The sequence below is a fragment of the Podospora anserina genome, chromosome 3, assembly GCF_000226545.1.
Source record: "Podospora anserina S mat+ genomic DNA chromosome 3, supercontig 2".
Classification (NCBI taxonomy): Eukaryota; Fungi; Ascomycota; class Sordariomycetes; order Sordariales; family Podosporaceae; genus Podospora; species Podospora anserina.
The window spans coordinates 2,495,891-2,518,653 of NW_001914856.1; the positions used below are offsets into that span (position 1 = coordinate 2,495,891).

The 22,763-nt window shown below is 54.4% G+C and overlaps 13 protein-coding genes across 13 annotated transcripts; 7 read left to right on the forward strand and 6 right to left on the reverse strand.

Annotated features, from left to right (window-relative positions):
• Positions 1–98: 98 nt before the first annotated feature.
• On the reverse strand, positions 99–3,442 carry PODANS_3_8930 (uncharacterized protein; the record flags this gene model as incomplete). Its single annotated transcript, XM_001909666.1, has 3 exons — positions 99–1,230; positions 1,305–3,228; positions 3,283–3,442. 3 exons carry the CDS (start codon positions 3,440–3,442, stop codon positions 99–101), a joined length of 3,216 nt encoding a protein of 1,071 aa, XP_001909701.1.
• A 585-nt stretch (positions 3,443–4,027) lies between these two features.
• PODANS_3_8940 (uncharacterized protein) lies at positions 4,028–4,807 on the forward strand (the record flags this gene model as incomplete). Its single annotated transcript, XM_001909667.1, has 1 exon — positions 4,028–4,807. One exon carries the CDS (start codon positions 4,028–4,030, stop codon positions 4,805–4,807), a length of 780 nt encoding a protein of 259 aa, XP_001909702.1.
• Positions 4,808–5,150: 343 nt separating this feature from the next.
• On the forward strand, positions 5,151–5,545 carry PODANS_3_8945 (uncharacterized protein; the record flags this gene model as incomplete). The annotated part of the gene is made up of 2 exons (XM_001909668.1): positions 5,151–5,225; positions 5,276–5,545. The coding sequence occupies 2 exons, from the start codon at positions 5,151–5,153 to the stop codon at positions 5,543–5,545; spliced, it is 345 nt and encodes a 114-aa protein (XP_001909703.1).
• A 939-nt stretch (positions 5,546–6,484) lies between these two features.
• On the reverse strand, positions 6,485–7,364 carry PODANS_3_8950 (uncharacterized protein; the record flags this gene model as incomplete). Its single annotated transcript, XM_001909669.1, has 4 exons — positions 6,485–6,539; positions 6,603–6,971; positions 7,190–7,227; positions 7,326–7,364. 4 exons carry the CDS (start codon positions 7,362–7,364, stop codon positions 6,485–6,487), a joined length of 501 nt encoding a protein of 166 aa, XP_001909704.1.
• A 498-nt stretch (positions 7,365–7,862) lies between these two features.
• On the forward strand, positions 7,863–8,807 carry PODANS_3_8960 (uncharacterized protein; the record flags this gene model as incomplete). The annotated part of the gene is made up of 1 exon (XM_001909670.1): positions 7,863–8,807. One exon carries the CDS (start codon positions 7,863–7,865, stop codon positions 8,805–8,807), a length of 945 nt encoding a protein of 314 aa, XP_001909705.1.
• Positions 8,808–9,499: 692 nt separating this feature from the next.
• Positions 9,500–10,390, reverse strand: PODANS_3_8970 (uncharacterized protein; the record flags this gene model as incomplete). The annotated part of the gene is made up of 3 exons (XM_001909671.1): positions 9,500–9,691; positions 9,754–9,866; positions 10,345–10,390. 3 exons carry the CDS (start codon positions 10,388–10,390, stop codon positions 9,500–9,502), a joined length of 351 nt encoding a protein of 116 aa, XP_001909706.1.
• A 554-nt stretch (positions 10,391–10,944) lies between these two features.
• On the forward strand, positions 10,945–11,432 carry PODANS_3_8980 (uncharacterized protein; the record flags this gene model as incomplete). Its single annotated transcript, XM_001909672.1, has 4 exons — positions 10,945–11,007; positions 11,078–11,093; positions 11,177–11,239; positions 11,299–11,432. 4 exons carry the CDS (start codon positions 10,945–10,947, stop codon positions 11,430–11,432), a joined length of 276 nt encoding a protein of 91 aa, XP_001909707.1.
• Positions 11,433–11,802: 370 nt separating this feature from the next.
• On the reverse strand, positions 11,803–12,526 carry PODANS_3_8990 (uncharacterized protein; the record flags this gene model as incomplete). The annotated part of the gene is made up of 2 exons (XM_001909673.1): positions 11,803–11,931; positions 11,996–12,526. Coding segments are annotated over 2 exons (660 nt in total), but the record flags the coding sequence as incomplete, so codon positions are not given.
• Positions 12,527–13,248: 722 nt separating this feature from the next.
• PODANS_3_9000 (uncharacterized protein) lies at positions 13,249–17,170 on the forward strand (the record flags this gene model as incomplete). Its single annotated transcript, XM_001909674.1, has 3 exons — positions 13,249–13,454; positions 13,529–17,066; positions 17,126–17,170. The coding sequence occupies 3 exons, from the start codon at positions 13,249–13,251 to the stop codon at positions 17,168–17,170; spliced, it is 3,789 nt and encodes a 1,262-aa protein (XP_001909709.1).
• A 435-nt stretch (positions 17,171–17,605) lies between these two features.
• Positions 17,606–18,434, forward strand: PODANS_3_9010 (uncharacterized protein; the record flags this gene model as incomplete). The annotated part of the gene is made up of 3 exons (XM_001909675.1): positions 17,606–17,859; positions 17,956–18,136; positions 18,210–18,434. 3 exons carry the CDS (start codon positions 17,606–17,608, stop codon positions 18,432–18,434), a joined length of 660 nt encoding a protein of 219 aa, XP_001909710.1.
• A 56-nt stretch (positions 18,435–18,490) lies between these two features.
• On the reverse strand, positions 18,491–19,407 carry PODANS_3_9020 (uncharacterized protein; the record flags this gene model as incomplete). Its single annotated transcript, XM_001909676.1, has 3 exons — positions 18,491–18,637; positions 18,712–19,082; positions 19,335–19,407. The coding sequence occupies 3 exons, from the start codon at positions 19,405–19,407 to the stop codon at positions 18,491–18,493; spliced, it is 591 nt and encodes a 196-aa protein (XP_001909711.1).
• A 455-nt stretch (positions 19,408–19,862) lies between these two features.
• Positions 19,863–21,011, forward strand: PODANS_3_9030 (uncharacterized protein; the record flags this gene model as incomplete). Its single annotated transcript, XM_001909677.1, has 1 exon — positions 19,863–21,011. The coding sequence occupies one exon, from the start codon at positions 19,863–19,865 to the stop codon at positions 21,009–21,011; it is 1,149 nt and encodes a 382-aa protein (XP_001909712.1).
• A 133-nt stretch (positions 21,012–21,144) lies between these two features.
• PODANS_3_9040 (uncharacterized protein) lies at positions 21,145–21,854 on the reverse strand (the record flags this gene model as incomplete). The annotated part of the gene is made up of 2 exons (XM_001909678.1): positions 21,145–21,623; positions 21,683–21,854. 2 exons carry the CDS (start codon positions 21,852–21,854, stop codon positions 21,145–21,147), a joined length of 651 nt encoding a protein of 216 aa, XP_001909713.1.
• Positions 21,855–22,763: the final 909 nt, after the last annotated feature.

The following is a 22,763-nucleotide window of genomic DNA, read 5'->3' on the forward strand; positions in this document are numbered from 1 at the left end:
CTGGGCTTCACTTTTGACGCCACTCGGCTGTTCAGCTCGCGGCAAATCAATTACTTTGCAATATTCACAAAATCACACACCCGTGTATTTCAGCCCCCCTACCTAAACCCACTCAACCGACCCTCACTCTTCCTCTTCTTCTTCTTCTTAAACGGGCTCAAACTCTCCCTCACCCTCCCCGCCGCTCCCGCACCAAAACTCTGCCGTCCCCCAAACAACCCCGGCAAAACCTGACTCATCGTCGGCGGTACCTGCTGCCGACTAGGCGTCTGGCAACTCCCCCCACTCACCCCCACCCCCTGCTGGCTTGAACTCTCCCTCCCACCACCACCACCCATCCTGTACTCCCTCCTCAGCGGACTCGTCGGCCTCACCACCCCCTTCCTCGTCGGGCTCCTCAAAAACGCCGCCGGCGACCCCGGCACAACAACCCCCTGACTAAACACCAGCTGACTGCTAGGTTGAATACCCGGCAGCAACTGCTGACTAGCCGATTCCTCCAAAACGGAAGACTCCTCCCCGAAATATCTCTGAGATAACCTCTCTACCCGCTGCCGTCTGGCCATCATCTTCTTCAAGCGTTTATCCTTTCTCTTTTCGGCTTCTATATCTTCCTTATCCTTCCCAAGGTGCCAGCTTATGTTGTCCGGGTCGCCGCCCACTTCCCAGGGGGAGATGTCAACCGACAATTCGCCCTTGCGGCTGGACGAGGTGGGGATGGAGCCGTATTTCCTCAGGCGGAGCGCGACGACGTCTTCTTGTGGCTGTTCATCTTCGGGGTCGGCTGATTGGGAGGGTAGGCGGGATGGTTTGGATGGGCTGGAGGGGGTGGGGGGGAAGGAGGGGGAGGGGAGGGTTGGTTGGGAGGAGGAGTAGAATGAGAAGGATTGGGATTGGGATTGGGATTGGCTGTCGTTGGGGGTTATTAGTGTGCTGCCCCACGACGGAGGGACGGCCGAGACGGAAATGTTGGAGAGGAACATCTCGGCGGCCATCTTTTGCAGGATGTGGGTCCGGCGGTTCTTGACTGTTGCCGGCGCTCGTTTGCGAGGCTTGGGGAACAGCTCGCCCAAGTTCTGGGCCATGTCGTCCGGGTTGAAGCCGGCGATCGGACGGCTTGCTTCGGGAGGATAGAGCCATTCTTCCTCTTCCTGATCGTCTTGCAGTTCTGGTTGTATGTCTGCCCATGTGCGGGCAAGAGTGATGAGTCCATCGTCTGATTGCTGATGGCTGGGCTTTGCCAACTCAAGACTGGAAACAGTTAGCAGGTGGACATGTTCATATGCAACCAGAAAAGAACCTACACGCTGTGTCTAGGCATATACCCATCCTCCTTCTCCTTCTCCACAGCCTCTCGAAGGAACCTGAGATCCTGACCAGTAGCCGGCTCAATCTTCTCAAGATGAAGCGTCCGGTTCCGCCATTCACTAGGATCCATACCCAAACGCAGCCCAACAAGGCTGCAATCGTTGAGCTTCAGCCTCTTGGGTTTCTCATCCCCCGAGTCTGGCTCTTCAATCTTGCGTTTGCCAAGGACAGTGAGCTCATCAAACCCATCTGGAACAACAAGCCTCTTGTGCAGATGTTCCAGTAGCTCCTTCTCGGCATCTCTGCTCTTATCGCCCCTGTCCAAAATCTCTGGGGCAGGCATCTCGGCGCCTTCATCATCCGACCACACACAAAGCGCGCTGCTAACCTCCATGTCTTGACTGAGAGTCAAAAACTGAAAGAACCTCATGGACGCATCCCTCAGCCGTTTGCCAGAAGGCGTGATAGTATCCCTCTTCCCCAGCTTGCGTTTAACAGGAAGCATGCCAAGGCCAACGAAATTCGAACGGCTCTTCAACGAGACGACCTCACGATGGTACCTAGTCGTCGTGCCCGATTCCGGCAGGAGAAACCAGAAAATGTTCATCTCCGTGTCCTGCGCGGACCAAACACAAACGAAACAGGCCGAAACATCATTGACAAACGTCCCAGCCGAGACTTCGATCCGCAGAGTCGGGTCACTGCTGTCTTTTTGGTGCGGACATATCGCGAGAAAGTCGGGTTTGACTGTGCCATCAGCCCCCTTCTTGGCCGCAATCCACAGTAGACTCTTGTTCGTCAAGACAAAGAACTGTCCAGGGTCCAGTCGAGCGGGAGCAACTTCCATGACGCGCTGATGATCGATTCCAAACGATGGAAGAGCCACAGGATGTGAATTCTGCGACTCGATGTCAAACAAATGCAGAGCCTGGTCGGTGTTCAAAAGGAGAAAGGGCCGCCTTGGGTGCTCAAGCTCATCGGAGCTCGACTCATCGGCCTCGACCTCCAAGTAGACAACCCCGTGCGGCTTGTCCAAGCTTGTCGACGAGCTCGGCAATTTAGGTATGGAGCCTGCCAGCATGTTGCCGCACATCGTCAGAACTGGCGTCAAGCTTTTTGGTCGATTATCCCGGCGCCCCGTGATGTCCCATATGCTCCAGTAGCCGCACTGGTCGATAATAACAAGCTGGGGTATGTTTCGATCCGGCCCACGGATGAAGCACACATCTGTCTGTGGGCTGCCACCAGTTTGGCTTATTGGTATCGTCGCCAGGGGATTGATAAATATCTGAGAGGTAGGGCTCGATGTTGTCGCCAGGCCAGGGGTAGGCATGGGCAAGTCCCGGACTTCTGGCTCACATATCGTGGTCGAGCTTTCTTTCTGAACCAAAAGCCAGCGAATCATGTCGACGCTTTTCCCCTGCTTGTTCTTGCTGCCGCTTGCATTGATAGCAAACTTGACCAAAGAAATCGGGGTCGCATCCTGACACCACTCTCCCTCGAATCTGGCATCGGGTGCCTTGGTACGCGCCGTCACATCAGCCTCCTCCCAAACCCACTCTTCTCGAGCGAGGCTGATCAAACGAAGCACATTTCCAGAGACTCCAGACGACACAGCCATGACCGAAATCGCTGCGTCGCCATTGCGTCCGGTCCTCACATCTGCGATTTCACCAACGGAAAAGAGAGAGGTTGTCGACACAGGTGAAGCTTCGGTGCCGTCTTTGGCGCTGGCGATCTCCTCCATAAATAGACCTTCGAGCGCATCCTCGGTGATGGAAGCCTCGGGAAGAAATTCCGTCAGCCAGTTCCCTTGCGCCCTGGCAATTCTCCACGGGCCCCCCAAGTTGGACTGAGGAGCAGCAACTTTACTCGGAGGACACCACTGGCTGAAGGGCGTCACTTGCTGAAAGTTGGGAGCTGCATTCGTTAGTCAAAGCCGCAAAATTTTCTCGGGGGCCTGCCAAAACTCACCCTCATCCTCGACGCGATTCTTGCGCAGTTCACCAAAAGCACCATCCCGCTGAGCGGGCGTATAACTCAACCGTCCAACCACACCATCAGTATGGTGTCTTCGATTCGCGTTCACCCTCGACTTCCCAGCCGAGTGGCCAGTCCCGCGCTTTTCATCCATTTGGGTCTCTCGTGTCTGGAATGGCAGAGTTTGCGAGTCTCAATATCATTCTCTTGTTTTTCTGTCAACGACAAAATCCAGAAATGAAAGTACTTTTGAGATTCCAAAAAGAAAAGAGGTCACGAGCTTTTGTTCAAAGACTCGTTCAAAGACGATACAAAACAGCCAAACAAGCCAACGAGAGTCTGGATTGGGAAAGAACGGGCTGAGGGGAAAATCAAGACATCACATTAGTGAGAGTGAAAGTCGATGTCGAAGGCCAACTTTCATGCAATTCTTGCTTTCAAAGGAAGAACCCCAGTACCCAGAAATAAGTAATAAGTTTTTAGTGGGGCAAAGTCACCCACGCAGCCACTCACGGCTACGGGGCCGAGGGACATGTGGGGGCAGTCTTGGCATACATACAAAACCCGGGCTGCTGGGAGACCAACGGAAAGTCGATAAACAAATCGCCTGTCGCAAACCTGCCCGCCTTCTTCAACACCCACCATTCGCATCACAACTCCCACTCCTCGCGCAACGCCTGCCATCACCACGTTCCACACACCCCATAACAACCATCGCAAACACCACCAACAATCCAAAATGTCCTCCTTCGACCCCTCCCTCTCAACCACAACCCGCCCCTCCCCCCTCCCACCCCCCTCCACCACAACAAACCTAGCCGACTCCCTCCCCCAAATCAACTTCGACTTCGACTCCCTCCGCGACCGCATGTCAAAATTCACCCTCAAATTCGACTCCTTCATCGAGTCCGGCCGGAAACGCGTCCTCTCGGAACGCAATCAATTCCGTCTCAACGTCGCAGAGCTCCAAGAAGACCATCGAATGAAAAAAAAAGACATCGAAATCCTCCAATTGAAAACCTCCTCCTACCAGCAAACCATCGCGAAGGAAGCCGCCGAGACGAGAGAGATGCAGCAGGCTATTGCGTCGCTTACCGCGCAGAGGGACAGGCAGCTCGCGCAGCGGGATAGCTTAAGGCAGCAGATTGAGGCTGCGCAGAGGGAGATTGAGGAGAGGCTTCAAAAACAGAGGGAGCATCAGAAGAAGTTGGAGGCGCAGGCGAGGTATAACGTCCCGGAATTGGATTTTTGGGTTACAAATCTGTGTCTGAGGATTGAGGGGGCGGGGAAGGAGGACAGGCTCAAGTTTGTGTATACTCATGTGGATGAGAAGGATTGGGAGAGGGAGGCTTGGTTCGAGCTGGCGATGGGGGGGAGGGAGTATGATGTGAAGCATTGCCGGCCGAAGCTGGAGAAGGACAAGGTGGAGAGGGTGTTGGATAGGGTGAATGAGACGAGGGAGTTGGTTGGGCTGTTGAAGGGGATGAGGGAGTTGTTTGTGGAGGCTATGAAGTCTTGATTTTTGGGTCGTGTCAAAAAATGTTATGATAATCATGATGGATGGATGGTTGGGTAATGAATTGGGCAAGGTGGGTAGGGTTGGATTTTTCTGCGTCAAGATACCAATTGTTTTGTTTTACTGTCTGGAGGACGAAATATTGAATCAATACTCCATATTTGCCTCTGCATTTTCATCATAAATCTTATGCATCTTACAAGCGTTGAAAGCCGTCGCGTGAAAACTCAACCCCACCAATTAACCCCATCCCACCTCCAACCCTCACCCCTACAACGCGTCACAACTCCTCCCCATCACACTCAACCCTCATCCCTACCAAACAACCCAAACAACCACCCAGAAAATGGCAGACCGATCAGAAAAGCAAGCCGCCGCCCAACAAGCGGTCGACATTCTCCACGAGATATCCACTCTTTTGGTAAGTTTATTTTTCTTCCCCCGAGTTTTGTTTTAACTAAAACCTCCCAGAACTGCCACCTCGACCGCCGAACCCTCTCCATATGCATCTCCATGATCGAAAACGGGGTCAACCCCGAGGCGCTGGCTGCAAGTCTTTTCACCTCTTACCCCTCCAAACTCACATACACGAATACTGACAAACCAAGAACAGGAGGTAGTCAAGGAACTCAGAACAGAAGGCCAAAACGTGCGATTAGAGGCTGCTGCTCCTGCTGGGGCGAGCCGGAGGAGATGACCGAGCTTCCTGAGGGAGGGCTGTGTGTCGAGATATCAAAATAATGATAAAAGATTGTCTCCCCCCGAACATTGCCTTTTACATGTCTTTATATCAAAAACAGGGACGCAAATTTATGAACGAGCGTTGGCTCAGGTCTGGTGTGTTCGTCCCAACTTATTTGTATGTTATATGGCTGTCATTGAACCTTAAACGCTCCATCCAGCTATAGCCAATATCAAATGTGTGAAACTGTTGCAATCCCAGAATCAAGAGCGATTCACTTTTCCACGAGTTTTCAGTTTCTGAGGGCATATCTTCAGAGAGCATCACAAGATACATCGCGTTCAGGATTCCGTTCGATTCCTCGTTCCACACGTGCTTGGGCGTGTTGATGGCCATATCGATGTTTCCGAATCGAGATCCCAGCCAGAGGCGATGTGTGATACCCATGGTCTTGTTGGGTTGCTGTGGCGTTCTGATATGAAACGCTGCAGTGCAGTCTGACAACTGACTCTAATCAAACCTGCCAGTTCTCAGACTGCACAGAAAAGCCACACACTCGGAGCACTTGAACACATGAGATAATTGGACTGGACGCTCGTATTCACATTCCCTCAACGACGTGACAGGGCGGCTGACGACTGTTGACCGTTCGTTGCCCGAGATAAACCATCAAAAACTCCTTTTAGTTTCACATAATTGTCCCATAGAACCCCATCGGAACCGGTCATTAAGTTCAGCAACCCAGTGAGAGGACTCAAAAATCGTGATATTGACCGCAGATGATGACCCCGAATGCAGAAGTTTTCCCGAATGATTCTCTAACCACGAACTCCCCCAACGCACATTCCACTCACAATCCCGGTTAGTGAGTGGGTGCAGAGCGCATCGCTGGTCGACCGACCCTTGGCAATCTTTTCGGCCTAGAGTACATGTCGTGCCATGCCGTTATGCCGCCGCTGGCAACCCAAGAGATAGAGAGATGATCTGGCTTTTCGCATTTACGAGGGAGGGGCATCACCACGGCCGCCACGGCCACGACCGAATCCACCACGGCTGTGAATATTGTCAGCACAAGAGCCCTTCTTCCTGTACATCCCTCACAGAGTCCAAACTTACAACTGAGGAGCGAAGTCGCTGGGGGCACCGCCCTCCTTGCCCTCACCGGCCTCACGGCGTCTGTAGCCACCCTCACGGTCGCCACGGTCGCCACGGCCGCGGCCACCGAATCTGCCCTCACGGCGGCCCTCATCGCCGAGCATGCCGCGGGGGGGGGCGTGAGACCGCTGCTGCTTGATGTGGGTGGCAGGGACAATCTCAGCGGGGAGGTGGAGCCACTCGCGGAGGTAGTCGAGACCCTCGGGGGTGAGGGTGTAGTAGTAGTATTGCCACGAGAACTGGGTCTTGACGTAGCCGCGGGAGGTCAAAGACTGGCAAGCCTTGATGACATAGAGGTTGCGGATGCCGGTCTCGTGGGTGGACTCGTAGCTGCACAATTCAACCGTTAGCGTCCGCACTTGTCCATCAATCCGTTGTTGCAGTCGGAAAAGGTCGTGTTGGTGTTTGAGGGCTCGGTGCTGGGCGAATTTGAGGAAATCGAGTGTAGTCGTCGGTTCAAGAAGATTTTGGGAACTCGGCCCTCGCTCGTGATACGTAGAACTCGAAATTGAAGAGAATGGCCTGAGAGAAATCGGGGGTGAACGTACTCCTTGGCAGCGACCATGACGCCCTCACGAAAGAGGTACTACAACCGTTTGTTAGCTAACAGATTCATCAGGGCCCTTCGAAACCTCCGCTGTCCTCTCTCCAGCGACGAAGACATCAAAAAAAAAAAGGCCTTACCTCATGGATCGCCTTGCGATCGGCCTTGGGAATAAGCATCTTGACGAAGGGGCCGGTATCGACACAATGGGGTCTCTTGGTCTGGCGGAAGTGTCGTCGTTGGGGAGTCGAGCTGCCAAAATTCGAGGTCTCAGCGATTTGTGGGCTGCAGCGCCGAAATTCCAAGACGGTAGTAGGGCTCGGGATTAGCGGGGCTGCACAGCCACAGGTATAAAATCTTGGCGCGACCGAGAACTTGCCTCTGTGGCTGGGGGTCCCACCTTTCTCCAAGGTTCCTGGGGCCACCAGCCATCGCTATCACCTGCCGCCATCAAGGTTGCGACGACAAAGTCTACAAAGACTGTAGCTAACTTTTCGCCTACACATTCACTCTACGCGCGACTCCCAACTACCACGGCAGTGACCGGATCCCTACATCTCTGACCTCAAGTCGGCGCATATCTCAAAACCTATTCGATCTACAGCGCAACGCCACTCCTATCAACCATCACCAATCGCCGCATCAACACCCAGTCGCAAACCCAACACCACCTCAAAATGGCCTCCCCCCCCTCAAAGATCAACATCCTCATCACCTCCTTCACAGGCTCCTCCCTCCCCCCAACCCTCTCCCTCGCCCTCCCCCCCTCAACCCCCATCTCAACCCTCATCACCACCCTCGACTCCCGCCTCCCCTCCTCCTCCTCCCTCCTCTGCACCCGCCAACTCCTCCTAACAACCCTCTCCTCCACCTACCTCCCCCCCTCCTCCACCTCCCCCATCTCTTCCTTACTCTCCTCACAAAAAGATGACTTCCTCACCCTCCGCCTCTCAGCCCCCCTCTGCGGCGGCAAAGGCGGCTTCGGCTCCCAACTCCGCGCAGCAGGAGGCCGCATGTCCAAGCGCAAAAAAACCCAAGAAGACAACGGCTCCTCCCGCAACCTCGACGGCCGAAGGCTACGGACCGTCACCGAGGCGAAAGCACTCGCCGAGTACCTCGCTATCAAACCTGAGATGGACAAGAAGGAAAGGGAGGCACGCAAGAAGAGGTGGGAGCAGATTGTGGAGATGACGGAGAGAAAGCAAGAGGAGATCAAATATGGGAGTAAAAAGGTTGGGTTGGATGGGAAGTGGGTCGAGGAGAAGGAGGTGGGGGAGGAGAGGATGAGGGAGGCGGTTGCGGAGGCGATGAGGAGGGGGTTGGTGGTTGATAATCTTTTGGGGACGTCGGTGGGGAGTAGTGGTTCTGGCTCGGGTTCGGGAGAGGAGGAGGAGGAGGATAGGGAGATGGGGGATGGTAGTGAGGGGGGTGAGGAGCACAGTCAAGGGTCGAAAGAGACGACGCCGCCTTCGGAGGTTGAGCCTGAGGCTGACACGGCAAAGGTGGGGGGTAAAGGGAAGGGGAAGGAGAAGGAGGTGGTGAAGCCGGTGGAGAAACCTCAGGCGAGGACTTTTTTCGGCTTTGATGAGGATGATGAGTTTATGAGCTCTGATGAGGAGTGAACATTTGAAGTGAAAAGGGAACTGTGGAAATCGAGCGAAAATCTGTATCAATTTGTATTACTGGGACATCATGGGAGGAGGGCATTCAAAGCGTATTATTTTGGCAGCGGTTTGTACTTGGGTTTGGCGGAACGGGTTATAAGGTTCATAAACGGATTTGTGATACCAGGCTATCAGCACGTAATTTACACATCAATCTTTGTGCTTTCTTTGACTTTGGATGTCGAATGAGATACGAACTGGAAACGAATATCTTCTTGCGGGGTGCGGTCTTGGGAGCGAGATCCAATGGCGGTTGACGAAGCCCGTCATAGGTTCATGCAAGGAGGTTCGGATACCAGCCAGCCAGTACATAGCTGACAAGCACCATATTACCTTACCCATGTTCCCAAGGCGGCAATGCGGTGCGCTGTAGGAACAACCTCTCAATGTGATATTGTACAAGCACATCTACAGTCAACATACCAGACGACCAGGAGCCGAAAAGGGGGCGAACCAAAACCCACGTCTTTCTCAAAATTCTATATGCCTGACCCTCACACACACAACTCCCCTGAGTTTACTACCAATGATGGCATTTTTTCTAGTGTCACAAAAGGTAATTTTGTTTGGGGGGGCCGCCGTCGCCGTTCTCCATTAGCTCCTAGCTTCCTTTCTCTCCGTTTCTCTGCCGCAATGCTGGGCAGTAGGGTTCAATCCAACTTTCCCATTTCGAAAAGCACGCTTACTCGAGCTTGACGGGGAAGTTGCCAGCCTCTGTTGGGTATGTCAGTCATCTTTTCAAGCCAGAGAGGTGGAAATGAAACAGGAAGCTTACCTCTCTGGGCGTCCCACCGTTCATACCAACCGCTAGGGCACAGAGACCGGTAGGCGAGCCAGAACTGCGCATGCGGGTTAGTTATCAGCTGATAGGTTGATAGGGGGTAATATATAGGGGGCTACGGACCTGGCGGCAGGGAGCGAAATCCTCACCCTTGGCGAGGATGCACTTGTGGTAGTCGACGTAGTTCTGCCAGCAGTGCTTGGTCTGGTTGGTGTTGGGGAAACGGGCGTCGACACCTATAGAAGAAATCCATCATGTCAGAGGTTCTGTTTCGCGGCTCAAAATGACAATAATTTCTCCTGCTTCGTTTTCTGGCGTGGCGTCGGCTTCCACGTGGAATTGTGGTGATCCCCCTTCTCCAGCATCTGAGTTGTTGAAAGCGTCGGTGTCGGCGGCCGGTCCATGTGTCGTCGTTCCGTCATAACCATTCGTCATCGTCATCGGCCCAGCTCCCCAAGCTCAATCATCCCCATTTCAATCCAGCTCTCAATTCCATTTCCCTCGGCAACCAATTCGACACTCTCGGGCTTCAATCGGGGCAGAAAAAGAGATTTATGCATACCAGCTGTCGCGGATGTTAGCAAAGTGTCGTTGTTGTCCCAAAATCAGACCATGTTGTTTTTTTTCTCCCCCCATCCTCCTCCTCTTTTACCGCGGGAATTTACAGCTTTGCGGGCACTTCGGTAGCACATGGGAGGAACTGGACAAACGTACCGGTGACGAACTTGAAGGGCTTGGTAACGCGCTCCTCGTCAGACATTTTGGCGGTTTATTGATTTGTGGTTGTGGTTGAGGGGAGAACAACGACCGGGGGGGCGTGGGAGTTTTGGTGAGAGGGGTTTGGAAAGTACGCTGTTCGATAATGGTTCGGAGAGATGATGAGAGGTAGGTATGGATAGGAGCTCTCGGGTTGGCTGGCTTGTGCTCTTGGCTGGAGCTTTTTCGGTTCGGCTGTCCGCTGCTGCCACCGAGAGCTCTCTGATGCTTGGGCTTGTGTTCATGCAGTGCCAGTGCCAGTGCACGCACACTGATGACGGAAAGTGGGTCACTTTGACGGAGCTTCGCAGCGGTGATTGGAGGAATCGCTGCCTGAGGCACATGTTTTCTTGGTGCAGGCAGAGAGTATGGAGTACAGTGTGGGCTGATATCGCTGACGGTGACTGGCCTTGGCGGAATCAAACCCGCTTAGCTAGGTAAACCTTCCAACTTGCCGAAGCTCCCCCCCCCAGAGAATACCCGAAGAACTCCAAAAGACGTCGTCGACAGCCACACAGTCTACCCTCTCGAGGAACATCCCCACTCAGTCATTTCAAAATGTTTGCTACGCGCTCTCTGCGGATGTTCCGGGCCACCCCCCGCATGATGCGGCCCATTCCTGTGAGTGCAACGACGAGAACAGTTTTGTGTTTTTTTGATTGCGTCAGAGCTAACTGTTTGGTGTTTATAGAAGGAGGAGCAGTCTGGTATGTGAAGGCAACGGGAAGAGGACGATATCTGGGCTAGGATGACTCGACGACGCTGACACGAATTGAACCGATCTATGTAGCCCACACTGTCTCCCAGCGCCTCAGACGCCTTAAGAACATCCCCGCCGAGTTGATTCCCCTTGGTGAGCAGCCCACGATGTCTACCTTTGGTTATCCGGAACAAATACTCATACGACTACAGGTGTCGTCGTCGGCTTCGCCGTCTGCGCGGCTTGCTACTCCATCACCCGTCACTTGGTCGTTGACAAGACCATCCGTCTCAAGAGACAAAATCGCGCTGCCGACAGCCACGCCGCTGCCGGTGAGCACCACTAAGCTTAGACAAACAGCATTGGAGGTCAGAGCAGGAGGGCTCGTCTTTTCATTTTTAGACTTGGGAGGCGGCGGGGCGCCCTTTGTATATGATGGACAGGCTGGGTCGGTTTGGAGGGTGAAATCGACGTCTGATTCAAACGGGTAGCAATCCCCCTTTCTCTCAATGCGTGAAACAACAAAAGAACAACATGGCATTGCTCTCTTCCCTTTTCCCTTGAACTAACAAAAGGCCATCTTCTCCTAAACGCCGTAGCTATGCACACACTTTTTTCCCCCTTTGGGGCTGCAATATCAACATTGTTCCTCGATATCGTTGGTGATGTCATGGTGTAACCCCCTCGTGATCGTCAGTATAACTCAAACCATTTCTTCATTCTGGCTTGGGACCAGCAACATCCAGTCCCTCCAGTCCTTGCATTGGATCGTCTGCTCTGTTCTGAGCCTGCTCAGAGGCGAGCCTGTCCTCCTCACTGACGGCATTCTCGGCCAACCATCCCTCCTATTTGTCATATAATTAGCACATATTTTCTCCTCGAACATCACGAGATGGGGTCAAAACTCACCTGCTCCCAAACAGCAGTCTTACTCCCCAGCCCACCCGTCTGCGCGCTCTTTGGGATCTTGGCTGCGGAAACCTTGATAGTTCTCCCAAAGATCTCGGCTTGGTCCATGTTGTCGATTGCCTCCTTTGCGTCGGCCTCATCCTCGAATTCAACGTAGGCAAAACCACGGTGAGTTGACTGTTGTTGTTGCTGTTGTTGGGGGCCGTTGCCGAGGAAGTCATTATTGTTGGACTTGTTGTCAGCACCGTTGGGTCCGCGGCCGTCGTTTTTGGGGAGGGAGATGTCTGCTATTTCACCAAAGGGGAGGAAGGCTTCGGAGATGGTTTGCAGGGTTGCTTGGGGAGGGAGGTTGCCGACGTAGATGGTGGCTTTCCAGCGGGTTGCGTCCGACATTTTCAGGGGGTGGGAAGGGGATGTGTAAGTGGTAGTGAGTTTGAAGGAGAGCAAGAGCTGTAAGGAGTGATGGTTTGGTGGTTGAGTCTTGGATTTTGGAAGAGGTGTGTATTGAGATATGTCGTTCGGCAGGCGGGATCAATGTCGACTTGATTGCCAGATATTCCACCGGATGAATACTCGAGGGCTTTGATGTGGTGGTGAGTTGAGATGTTGGGTTGATTGATAGAGAGGCTGAAATCACGTGGAGTGAAGATTGCCTGGATGCAAGCTGCAGTGATGCCCCGCCAGAGCTTGGGGTTGCTCGTTCAGGGACTCCAAGCTCCCGTCATGGTTGGAGGCGGATGTTTGACTGGACGAGGTGTTTTGAATTTATTTTGATCTGATGATCTACTCAAACAATATTCTCTCGAGCTTTAGATTCCGTCCCTCTTTTGGCAACTTAGCTACGAGAATATGGAATCTTTGTGCCCTTGATGTACATGTGTAAGAGTGAAACAAGGGTTAGGGTAACCCCACCTTGTTGGAAGGGACAGCTGCCAAAAACTGGGGGCGGCATCACCCCCTGTGGGCGCCATACCTCGCAATGTTAGTTGGCGCCCTGGCTGCAATCTGGCAACTCGCCCAGCCAACATTCCCACCTTGAACCTCCCAAACCACCACCTCACTCTCGTCCGCCCTCACGGCCTAACAGCTCTCTGGAGAAGAGCTCCCGGTGTTTTCTATAAGCGTCTCAAGCCAATTGCCACTTTCCCGTTTTTGTTCTAATTCCATAACGATAATCACCGAGAAACCCCTCTACCGCCGTGGTCCCTACGGAGTAACACGCCGTCTACCGATTCCACCGCCCACCGACCGTCATGGTCCGCCTGAGAGAGATCCCGCGGACCGGGGCCTTTGCCTGGTCACCCGGTTCTGACGCCCTCGTCGTCACCGGCACCCGCTCCGGCGCAGTCGACGCCGACTTCTCCGACGAGACCAAGCTCGAGCTGTGGGACCTCAACCTCGATTCCCAAGAACAGGGGCTCGAGCTCCAGCCGATAGCTACCATCAGCACAGAGTCCAGGTATATACTAGATCTAGATAGCCGCACCACCATAGAGCTACCTGACCAGACAAACTGACGGGATGGCATCACAGATTCTACGATATAGCATGGGGTGCCCCAAGTGACGAGCACCCATTGGGTGTTGTTGCCGGCGCAATGGAGGATGGATCCCTGCAGCTGTGGGATGCCCAGAAGCTCAAGGACAGCGAAGATGCCCTGATTTCACGCACGACAAAGCACACCGGCCCTGTCAAATCACTCCAGTTCAACCCCCTGAGACCACACGTTCTCGCCACGGCTGGCTCAAAGGGCGAGCTCTTCATCTGGGACGTTAACGACACCTCGACCGCTTTCCGTCTTGGCACCGCCGCCGCCCAGGATATCGAGTGCGTGGCATGGAACAGGAAGGTTTCCAACATTTTGGCGGCCGGAAGTGCCGGGGGATTTGTCTCAGTATGGGATCTCAAGACGAAGAAGCTGTCCTTGACCTTGACACCCAGAGACCGCAAGCCCGTCAGTGCGATCGCTTGGGACCCGAACAACTCGACGAGCCTCCTTACCGCGACGTCCGATGACACTAGCCCAGTTATTTCTCTCTGGAATCTGAGAAACTCGCAGGTTCCCGAGAAGACCCTTCAAGGCCACGATCAGGGCATTCTGTCTCTGTCTTGGTGCCAACAGGATCCAGGCCTGTTGATTTCTTGCGGCAAGGACAACCGATCACTCGTGTGGAACCCGCAGACCGGAGAGCGGTATGGCGAGTTCCCCGAGGCCACCAACTGGGCTTTCTCGACACGTTTCAACCCAGTCAACCCCAACTTGTCCGCCATTGCGTCTTTTGATGGCAAGATCACCATCCACACTCTGCAAAACACCAACCCTTCTACGGCGCCAGTGCCCCAAAACAGCTTGGACGATGATGACTTCTTCTCCAAGGCCCCGACCCAGCTTCAGACCACCTCTTTCTCTCTCCCTAGGGCTCCCAACTGGTTTGAGCGCCCTGTCAGCGTATCCTTTGGCTACGGTGGTAAGCTTGTCATTCTCCGCAAGAACGATACGCCCGCTGGTCAGCCCAGGTCTTCCAAGATCCAGATTGTTGGGTTCTCTGTAGACTCAGACATTGGATCTGCCACCGAGAAGTTCGAGGAGGCCTTTAAGAGTGGCGATCTCGCTGGCATCTGTGAGTCGCAGATTGAGTCTGCCAAGACGGAGGAGGAGAAGGCCGAATGGCAGGTGTTGAAGACCCTGAGCGCTTCAGATGGCCGTACCAAGATTGTAGAGTATCTTGGCTACTCCAAGGAAGAAGAGGAGGAGTCCAACGGGGCTGAAGAATCCGAGACTGCCGAGACCACCGAGGCCAAGGAGGAAACAGAAGAGACCGGCCTGGCTCCTCCCCAAGCCAATGGCGACGGCAAGAGGAAGCACAAGCGTGTGACGAGCATGTGGGGTGATGTAGATGATGGCGAGGACTTCTTGTCCGATTTGCCTGCCACCAAGGGCGCCAGAACCGACAACCCGTTCCACCTCCTGAGCGAGGGCAACACCCACCTCGAGGACAAGATTACCAAGGCCATTATCCTGGGCAAGTTCGAAAAGGCCGTCAACATCTGCTTGAAGGAGAACAGGATCGCCGATGCCTTCATTCTTGCTAACTGCGGTGGAAAGGATCTCGTCGACAAGGTCCAAACCGCTTACCTCGCGCAGAAGAAGGGTGCCCCCAGCTATCTCCGCGTGATCAACTCGATCATTGGAAAGAACCTTTGGGATGTCGTCTACAATGCCGACCTCGCCAACTGGAAGGAGACTATGGTTACTCTCTGCACCTTTGCTGATCCCTCCGAATTCCCTGATCTCTGCGAAGCACTTGGAGATCGCATCTACGAGTCCGGGTCGCGAAACGATGCTTCTTTCTGCTACCTTGTCGGCTCCAAGCTGGAGAAGGTGGTGGACATCTGGATCGCTCAGCTCAAGGAGGCCGAGGAGGCTGGACTGAAGGAGTCCACTAATGATTCGACTTTCTCGGTCCACGCCAGATCGCTGCAGCAGTTTATCGAGAAGGTTACCGTGTTCCGTGCGGTGACCAAGTTCACCGATGAGGAGAAGAACCTCACCGGCGGCTGGAAGCTCGAGGCTCTGTACAACAAGTATACAGAGTATGCTGATATTGCCGCTGCCCATGGCCAGCTGGCGATCGCTCAAAAGTACCTCGACCTCCTCCCCAACGAGTTCCCTGCTGCCGAGGTTGCGAGAAACCGTGTCAAGCTTGCCACTCAGAAGGCTGCTCCCCAGCCTGCTGCCGCTGCTACTCGGGCTCCTGCCTCTCGCGCGGCTTCTCGCGCCCCTGCGCCTCTGGGTTATCAACAGGCCGCCCCCGTTGCCCCTGTTGCCGCCACACCCGCCAATCCATATGCTCCTCCTGTTCAGGCTCAGCAGCGCGCTCCCGTTCAGAACCCATATGGGCCTACGACTACATCTCAGTACGCCCCTCCAGGTGCCTCCCCATACGCTCCTCAAGGTCAGGGATACGCGCCTTCTCCTCCTGTAGGCGGTGGGTATGCACCTCCCGTTCAGTCTTTCACCTCGGCTGGCCCCCCACCTAGAAATACTGGGCCACCGCCCCAGATCAAGAAGGACGTTGGTGCTTGGAATGATCTCCCAGAGTCTATGGCGGCGAAGAAGCCTCCTCCTCGGAGGTCTACCCCAAGTGTCGCCCCGATTACCTCACCCTATGGTGGCCCCGCGGGTTTGACCAGCCCTCCCCCAGTTGGCCCCTATCAGCGAGGAGCACCAACACCACCACCTCCTCCTCCCAAGGGCCCTGCACCCCCTCGCAACACGGCTTCTCCTTTGACTGGGCCCCCGCAGGTTGGCCAACAGCTGCCGTATAGACCCGGGTCGGCCTCTTCCCATGCTTCCACCAACCCGTACGCGCCTCCACAACCCCAGGTGGCACCTCCGCTGCCATCACCCATGGCTGTTCCCCGGACAGCATCGCCATACAACCCACCTCCCGCTGGTGCCCCTGCCCCGAGCAGATACGCCCCGGCACCAGCGCCGCAAACCTATAGCCAGCCCCCGACGTCCACCCCACTTGCTCCTCCCCCGTCCAACCCGTACGCCCCTGCGCCCGTTGCGCACCAGTCGGCACCACCCGTCGGCCAGTACGCACCTCCTCCTCCCCAGGGCGGCCGGCCACCAGTGGGGCCTCCACCCAGCGCCGGTCCTCCCCGTGCTCCCGTAGGACCCCCACCAGCTGGCGGACCGCCCCGTGCTTCTCCTGCCCCGGCTGCGGCTGCCCCTCCACCGCCAGCGGCGGCCAAGCCCAGACATCCCGCCGGTGACCGGTCTCACATCCCTCCCAGTGCTCAGCAGCTGGTGGAAATCTTTAGCCAGGACATGCAGAGAGTAGCAGCCAAGGCTCCCGCTTCGTTCGCGCCGCAGGTCAAGGACACGCAGAAGCGTCTGGGTCTTCTCTTTGACCATCTCAACAATGAGGAGCTCGTCCAGCCAGACACGATTGCGCAGCTGGCTCAGTTGGCGGATGCTCTTGCCAGCAAGAACTACGACGTCGCGAGCAAGATCCAGGTGGACATTCAAAGGGAGAAGACTGAGCAGTGCGGACAGTGGATGGTAAGTTGTTCTTTTGATTGATGGTGACTATAAAGTTGATTGCTGACTGAGTGTTGCAGGTTGGTGTGAAGCGGTTGATCAGCATGAGCAAGGCGACTCCTTGAGCGGTTGATGGTTGGTAATTTTGCAGGAATGGAAAAGCAGGAGCGGGTGGTTTTGTGCTTGGTAGTGTTGGTAGTAGTACAATATAGCTTGTTGTTATGTGTTGGAGTGAATTTTCATCTTTTTATCTTAGGACTTAATGAATGAATCACAGTCTTCAAGTTTTGAGCGGTTGTCTGGCAGCTGTTTTGCTGCTTGTAAACTGTGCAAGTGTGTGCGTGGCAACTGCTCTATCCCGAAACCTGACCCCGCAATTATTAGCAACGTGAGCCACTCACTCACTCACACACCCGCTTTCGACGGTTCTTACACCTTCCATGTCAACAACATTGACTTGATTACAACCTCAACCACACCAACATCTATCTCACTTTTACTTTTTCACCTTTTTAGTTTATTTCATCACGAGTGACAAGAAGGAAAGGAGGGAAGGAAAAATGTCCCACCACTGCCACGACGAACACCACGACCACTCTCATGGCGGGGAGGGAGAACATGACCACAGCGACGACATCACGCCCGCGCTGCAGTTTTCGCTGTACCAGCACATTGACTTTGACGGGGTGGCGACGCTGAACGAGGCTACTTATGGGTCAGGGAAGGAGGTGCTGAAGAAGACGTGGGCGGAGAGGTTGAGGGTTGAGCCTGAGGTTGAGAGCGATGGGGATGAGCAGTTGTTGGTGAATGTGCCGTACGTATTCCTACTGTTTTTTTTTTCTCCTGTTTGGGTATAAGAAAGAAGTGAAAACTGTAGGGCTTTGGAAGTTGGCTGATTTTGGGAGGGAAGATTTACCGGACAGGTCAAGCTGCATAGTATCTTGTTGAGGACATCAGACAGTGATTCTGCGCCAAAGACGATGAAAGTTATCATCAACAGGGATGATGTCGATTTTGATGTTGCTGAGAGCGCAACCGCGACGCAGGAGTTTGAGTTAGCCCGGACGGGGGAGGTGCAGGAGGTTGCGGTGGTGAGGTCCCCCTTCACTTCATACAAAATAAAATGCTGAGAGACTAAAAAAAAAAAAAAATTAAAAAAAAAAGAGAAGAGCCCGCTTCAACGCCGTCCGCCGCCTGTCCCTCTTCTTCCCCGACAACTTTGGCGACGGGGACGAGGACGTCACGAGGATATCGTACATTGGTTTCAAGGGGGAGTGGATGCAGCTGGGACGAGCACCGGCAAACATCCTGTACGAGGCGGCGGCGAACCCGAGTGATCACAAGGTTAAGGGGGTGGGGGTTAACCAGATGGGAAGTGACATTCAGTAGTAAGAGTCAATTCATGAATAAAATAGGGGGTTGATTTGTTAGAGACAAAAAAAACACTACATGAAATCATCCTCCCAATCTGACCCCCTGTCCTGGTTGCTGGACTGGGCCAGGTTCTCCTCGGTGAAGATGTCGTCGTAGGCGTGGTCCTTTTGGTATTTCTTCTCCTGGCGCTCTTTGGCGATACGGGCTTCTTCTTTTTTCTGTTTTTATTTTTTTTCCACACACACGTCAATTAACCAAGTTAAAAGAGATAGAAACGGGAGGGATGACTAACCCTCGCCAGAAAAGCACTATGATCCCTCTTCCTCAGCTCTTTGAGTCTATCCTCCTTCTCCTGCCTCAAGTCAGGGTGCTTCTCCACCTTGGTCTTGTTGAGCCTGTTCACGATGGGGTTCTCCCTTTGGGGGATCAGGATCCGCTTGACTTTCTTCTGGTCCTTGAACGAGACCTGGCCGACGGCCATGGAGCCGTCCTTTTTCAGGTTGGACCAGGGGGTGTAGATGATGGTGATGTTGTCCTTTTTGTTGCCCTCGATCGAGTTAGCCTTTGTCAGCTGGCCGAGGTCGGTGAGGAGGGGGTCGGGGATGGCGTCCCAGGTTTGGCCTTCGGGGAGGCGGAGGTAGATGTGGGCTGAGGAGAGCTTGTCTACGTGGAACTGCCTCGAGCGTTAGCGAGGGGATAGGCATGAGTGACGAAGGGGTGTGGTACGTACCCTGAAGAAGAGAAGAGTATGAGGGTGAGTTCTGTAGGTAGGTAGAGGAGGTCTTGGCTGGGACCGGGAACGGTAGGTGAGACAGGCTTACCAGACATCTTCCTCCCAGCCGTGCTTGATCAGCTCTTCGTCTGTGAGATGTTAGTTTCCGTTCTTCGAACATGGACTTGAACTAACACACTCACTCTCAAACTTGTCCTTGCCGACATAAATGTACGCCGGCGGGTCAACCACGGTCGAGGTGAAATAGTAGACCATTTTGACTCGATTTGCAGAAGATGACCTAAAGAGTGTATGATATACCTGCGGCTGTAAGATCTCTGCTCGCCCTGCTGCTCAGCGTTGCTCCAAAGAGAAGTGAAGAGGGAGCTCGAGAACCTCTGCAACCCAAAACCAATCAATGAATGAGAGGACCAAGTGCAGGCAGGCCACTTCAGCCTTGAAAGGGTTAGGGTTAAGGCTTATCATGCCCAATCCCCGGTAGGGGCAGATCGGTTTATCGGAGCCCGAATCCCAGTCCAGTTCGAGCTTCCCAAATTTCTCTGCTGCCGCCGCGGCCGATCGACCTTGAACCCGCGACACCTCGCCGTCGTCGCCGCCTTTTTTTCTCACCAGGGGTTCGACGCCATAACCCCAATGCCATAACCCGACGACAAGCACACCGAGAGAACCAATTGACCAACCCCTCGAGGGTGCATCACACAGCAACAAAAATGGCCCCCCGACTGGCGCCAGCAGGCGCAGGACTCACCCTCCGACTACCCCTCCGAACAACCTCCCCGGCCTCCCTCCTCCGAACAACGCAATTCCACACTTCCACCCCCCAATCCGTAAAACTCGGCTGGTCCACCCTCCCCTCCCGCGCCAAACCAACCCGCTTCAACCAAGTCACCTCGGGCCTCCCCGCCCCCACCGCCGGCCCAGCCGCCGCCCTCAAGCGAAAAGCCCAGTCCACGCCCGTCCGCGCCGGCGTGCTGGCCATAAAGAAGGGCATGACCGCCTTCATGGGCCTGACCGGCACACGCATCCCCTGCACCGTCCTCCAGCTCGACCGCGTCCAGACCGTCCTCAACAAAACAAGAAAAGACCACGGGTACTGGGCCGTGCAAGTCGGTTTCGGGGAACGTGACCCGAAAAACATTGGCGCGCCGATGCTGGGGTACTACGAAGCAAAGGGCATCGCGCCCAAGGAACAACTCGCGGAATTCAAGGTCAGGGATGAGAAGGGGTTGCTGCCGGTCGGTGTGCAGCTCATGCCGGACTGGTTCTACATCGGGCAGAGGGTTGACGTGAGGAGTAACTCCCGGGGTATGGGTTTTGCGGGTGGCATGAAGAGACATGGGTTTTCGGGGCAGGAGGCGTCGCATGGTAATTCGAAAAACCATCGGACTATTGGTTCTGCTGGTCCTTCGCAGGGTAGCGGCAGCAGAGTGCTGCCGGGGAAGAAGATGCCCGGACGGATGGGGAACCAGAGGGTTACGGTGCAGAACCTGCCGATCCTCCTGATTGATAACGATCTTGGGATCGTGGTTGTCAAGGGGGCTGTGGCGGGGCCGAAGGGGTGCGTGGTCAAGATTCAGGATGCGTGCAAGAAGCCGCCGCCGCCAGAGGAGCACATTGAGAAGACGATGAGGGCTTTGAAGGAGAGGTTTCCCAACGCGGAGGAGCATTTGCAGCAGGCGAGGGAGAGGCATCTCGAGCTGAAGAGGGCCAGACGGGAAAAGAGGATAGAGGAGATTTTGACTGGGGGGTGGGAGCCGACGAGGGAGCAGGCCGAGATGATGGAGCGGGCGGCTGCTGAGGATGGGCATGAGAGTTTGGGTGGGGAGCAGCAGCAGCAGCAGCAGCGGGCTACGTTGTAAAGGCGGGGGGGGGGGGGAGAGAGAGAGGCCTTTGGTGTTTTTGTTTGATTATTTTTGAAATGTATGATATTTACACTAAATGTACAAGTACTGGGATGTGTGAGAGTGTGCCTCTTTCACTGATGTCATCTGACTACTTCCTGAACCCCCTCTTGGCAGCAAAGCTATCACCCTCATCATCATCCAGTTCAATCCCCAGCTGATCAGCCCCCGTCATGACCTTGAAGGGATCCTCGGCTCCGTCCAGCAGGTCAATCTTCTTTCCCCCATCCATCTCCAAGCTCCACTCTGTCGTCTCAAACACGCCCCTTGGCGACGGCCTGAACGAGGCAAACCGCATGACGCCCTCCCCCTTTGTGCCCTTCACCCTGAACGTAATATCGATCCTGCCCTGGACCTGGTTGAGAGTGCCAGAGATCCAGGGGATCTGCTGCGCAAAGTAGATGTTGTCGCCGAGGTGCTCGCGGCCGACGTCCGAGGTGCGGAGGGCGTAGAGGGTGGCGCCGACCACGGGGGAGGAGAACTTTTGGTAGTTGAAGATGGCGACCGAGGCGACGCCCACACAGAGGGCGAAGAGGGGGAGGGTTTTCATCCATTTGGAGGAGGGAAGGGCTGAATTCACACGTTAGACTTGGAAAGAGGGAAGTGGGAATGCTATGGGGGTTACACACGGGGAAGCTCTCTGTCTGCTCTGCGCTCCATGAGGGGGCCGTCGCCTCGTTTGGGGGCTGGTATTAAGGTTCGTTTTTGTATTTGCTGCCTGAGGGGTTGTGTCCGCTGTGATATTTGGGAGGGTATCCGCCTGAAGAGGGCCGCCCTTTGTGTTAACCTTGACAGCAGCATGTTGGGAGTCGTTGTGGTTTTGCGACGGGGGTATCCGTAGAGGTTCGTTGATTCTAGCTCAAGCAAGCAAGGCAGCCCACTTTGGAGAGCTCGTTCGAGGGCTTGGCGGGAAGCTTGGTAGTCATGGATTGATGCATATTATTGGGTTATGCGAGAAAGGATATGGGGTGCATAATCGCTTTAACCGAGAGTTTCTTTCAACTACACTCACACTTCATACTTCATTTCATGGCTGAATAGCCTCGGATGGTTTTCCTTTGTTTGAACACCCCGCAGATTTGATCAGCCACCATGGCGGGACAGTTTACCGTGTCTAGGGAACCCTCCGACCGGCAAGATAAAAAAAAACATCCGAGAAATAGTAACGTTGGAATGCCATAGCAGCGGCACAGCGAGCGTTGTTGGGACGAAAACGAGAATTACAGTTGGAGCCGGTGATGTATGTTGCGTAACAGAGTAGGTATGAGCTAAGTCTTCGGACTGGAATCGGCTTAGAAGGATGACCTGGCAACCAGGATGGAACGGTTTTCTTAGTAGATCTCACAAATCTACTCATCAGGGGCTGTGGAAATGCCTACCATGAGAGACCAATGAAGAAGCATATTCATTCATTCATCTACCATCACATCCCCGTCGTCTCGCTCGTCCGCCACACGGACAAAAACTCGGTGTATACGTCATCCAGGATTTCTCACTGAATCCTTCATCCCAGCTTACACGACTACCCTCTTCACAAAAGCCCAAGCAGTTATCCTGGACAAGTCCCGCAATACGAACCACCGAAACAGTAGATAGACTTGGTCCAGTCCACCACCGCCCGGACTAACACAGACAAAAACAATACAACCACTCACACTCTATTGTTTGTTTTCCCCCCATCTCCCAGCCCGCAAAACCCCGTCTAGAACC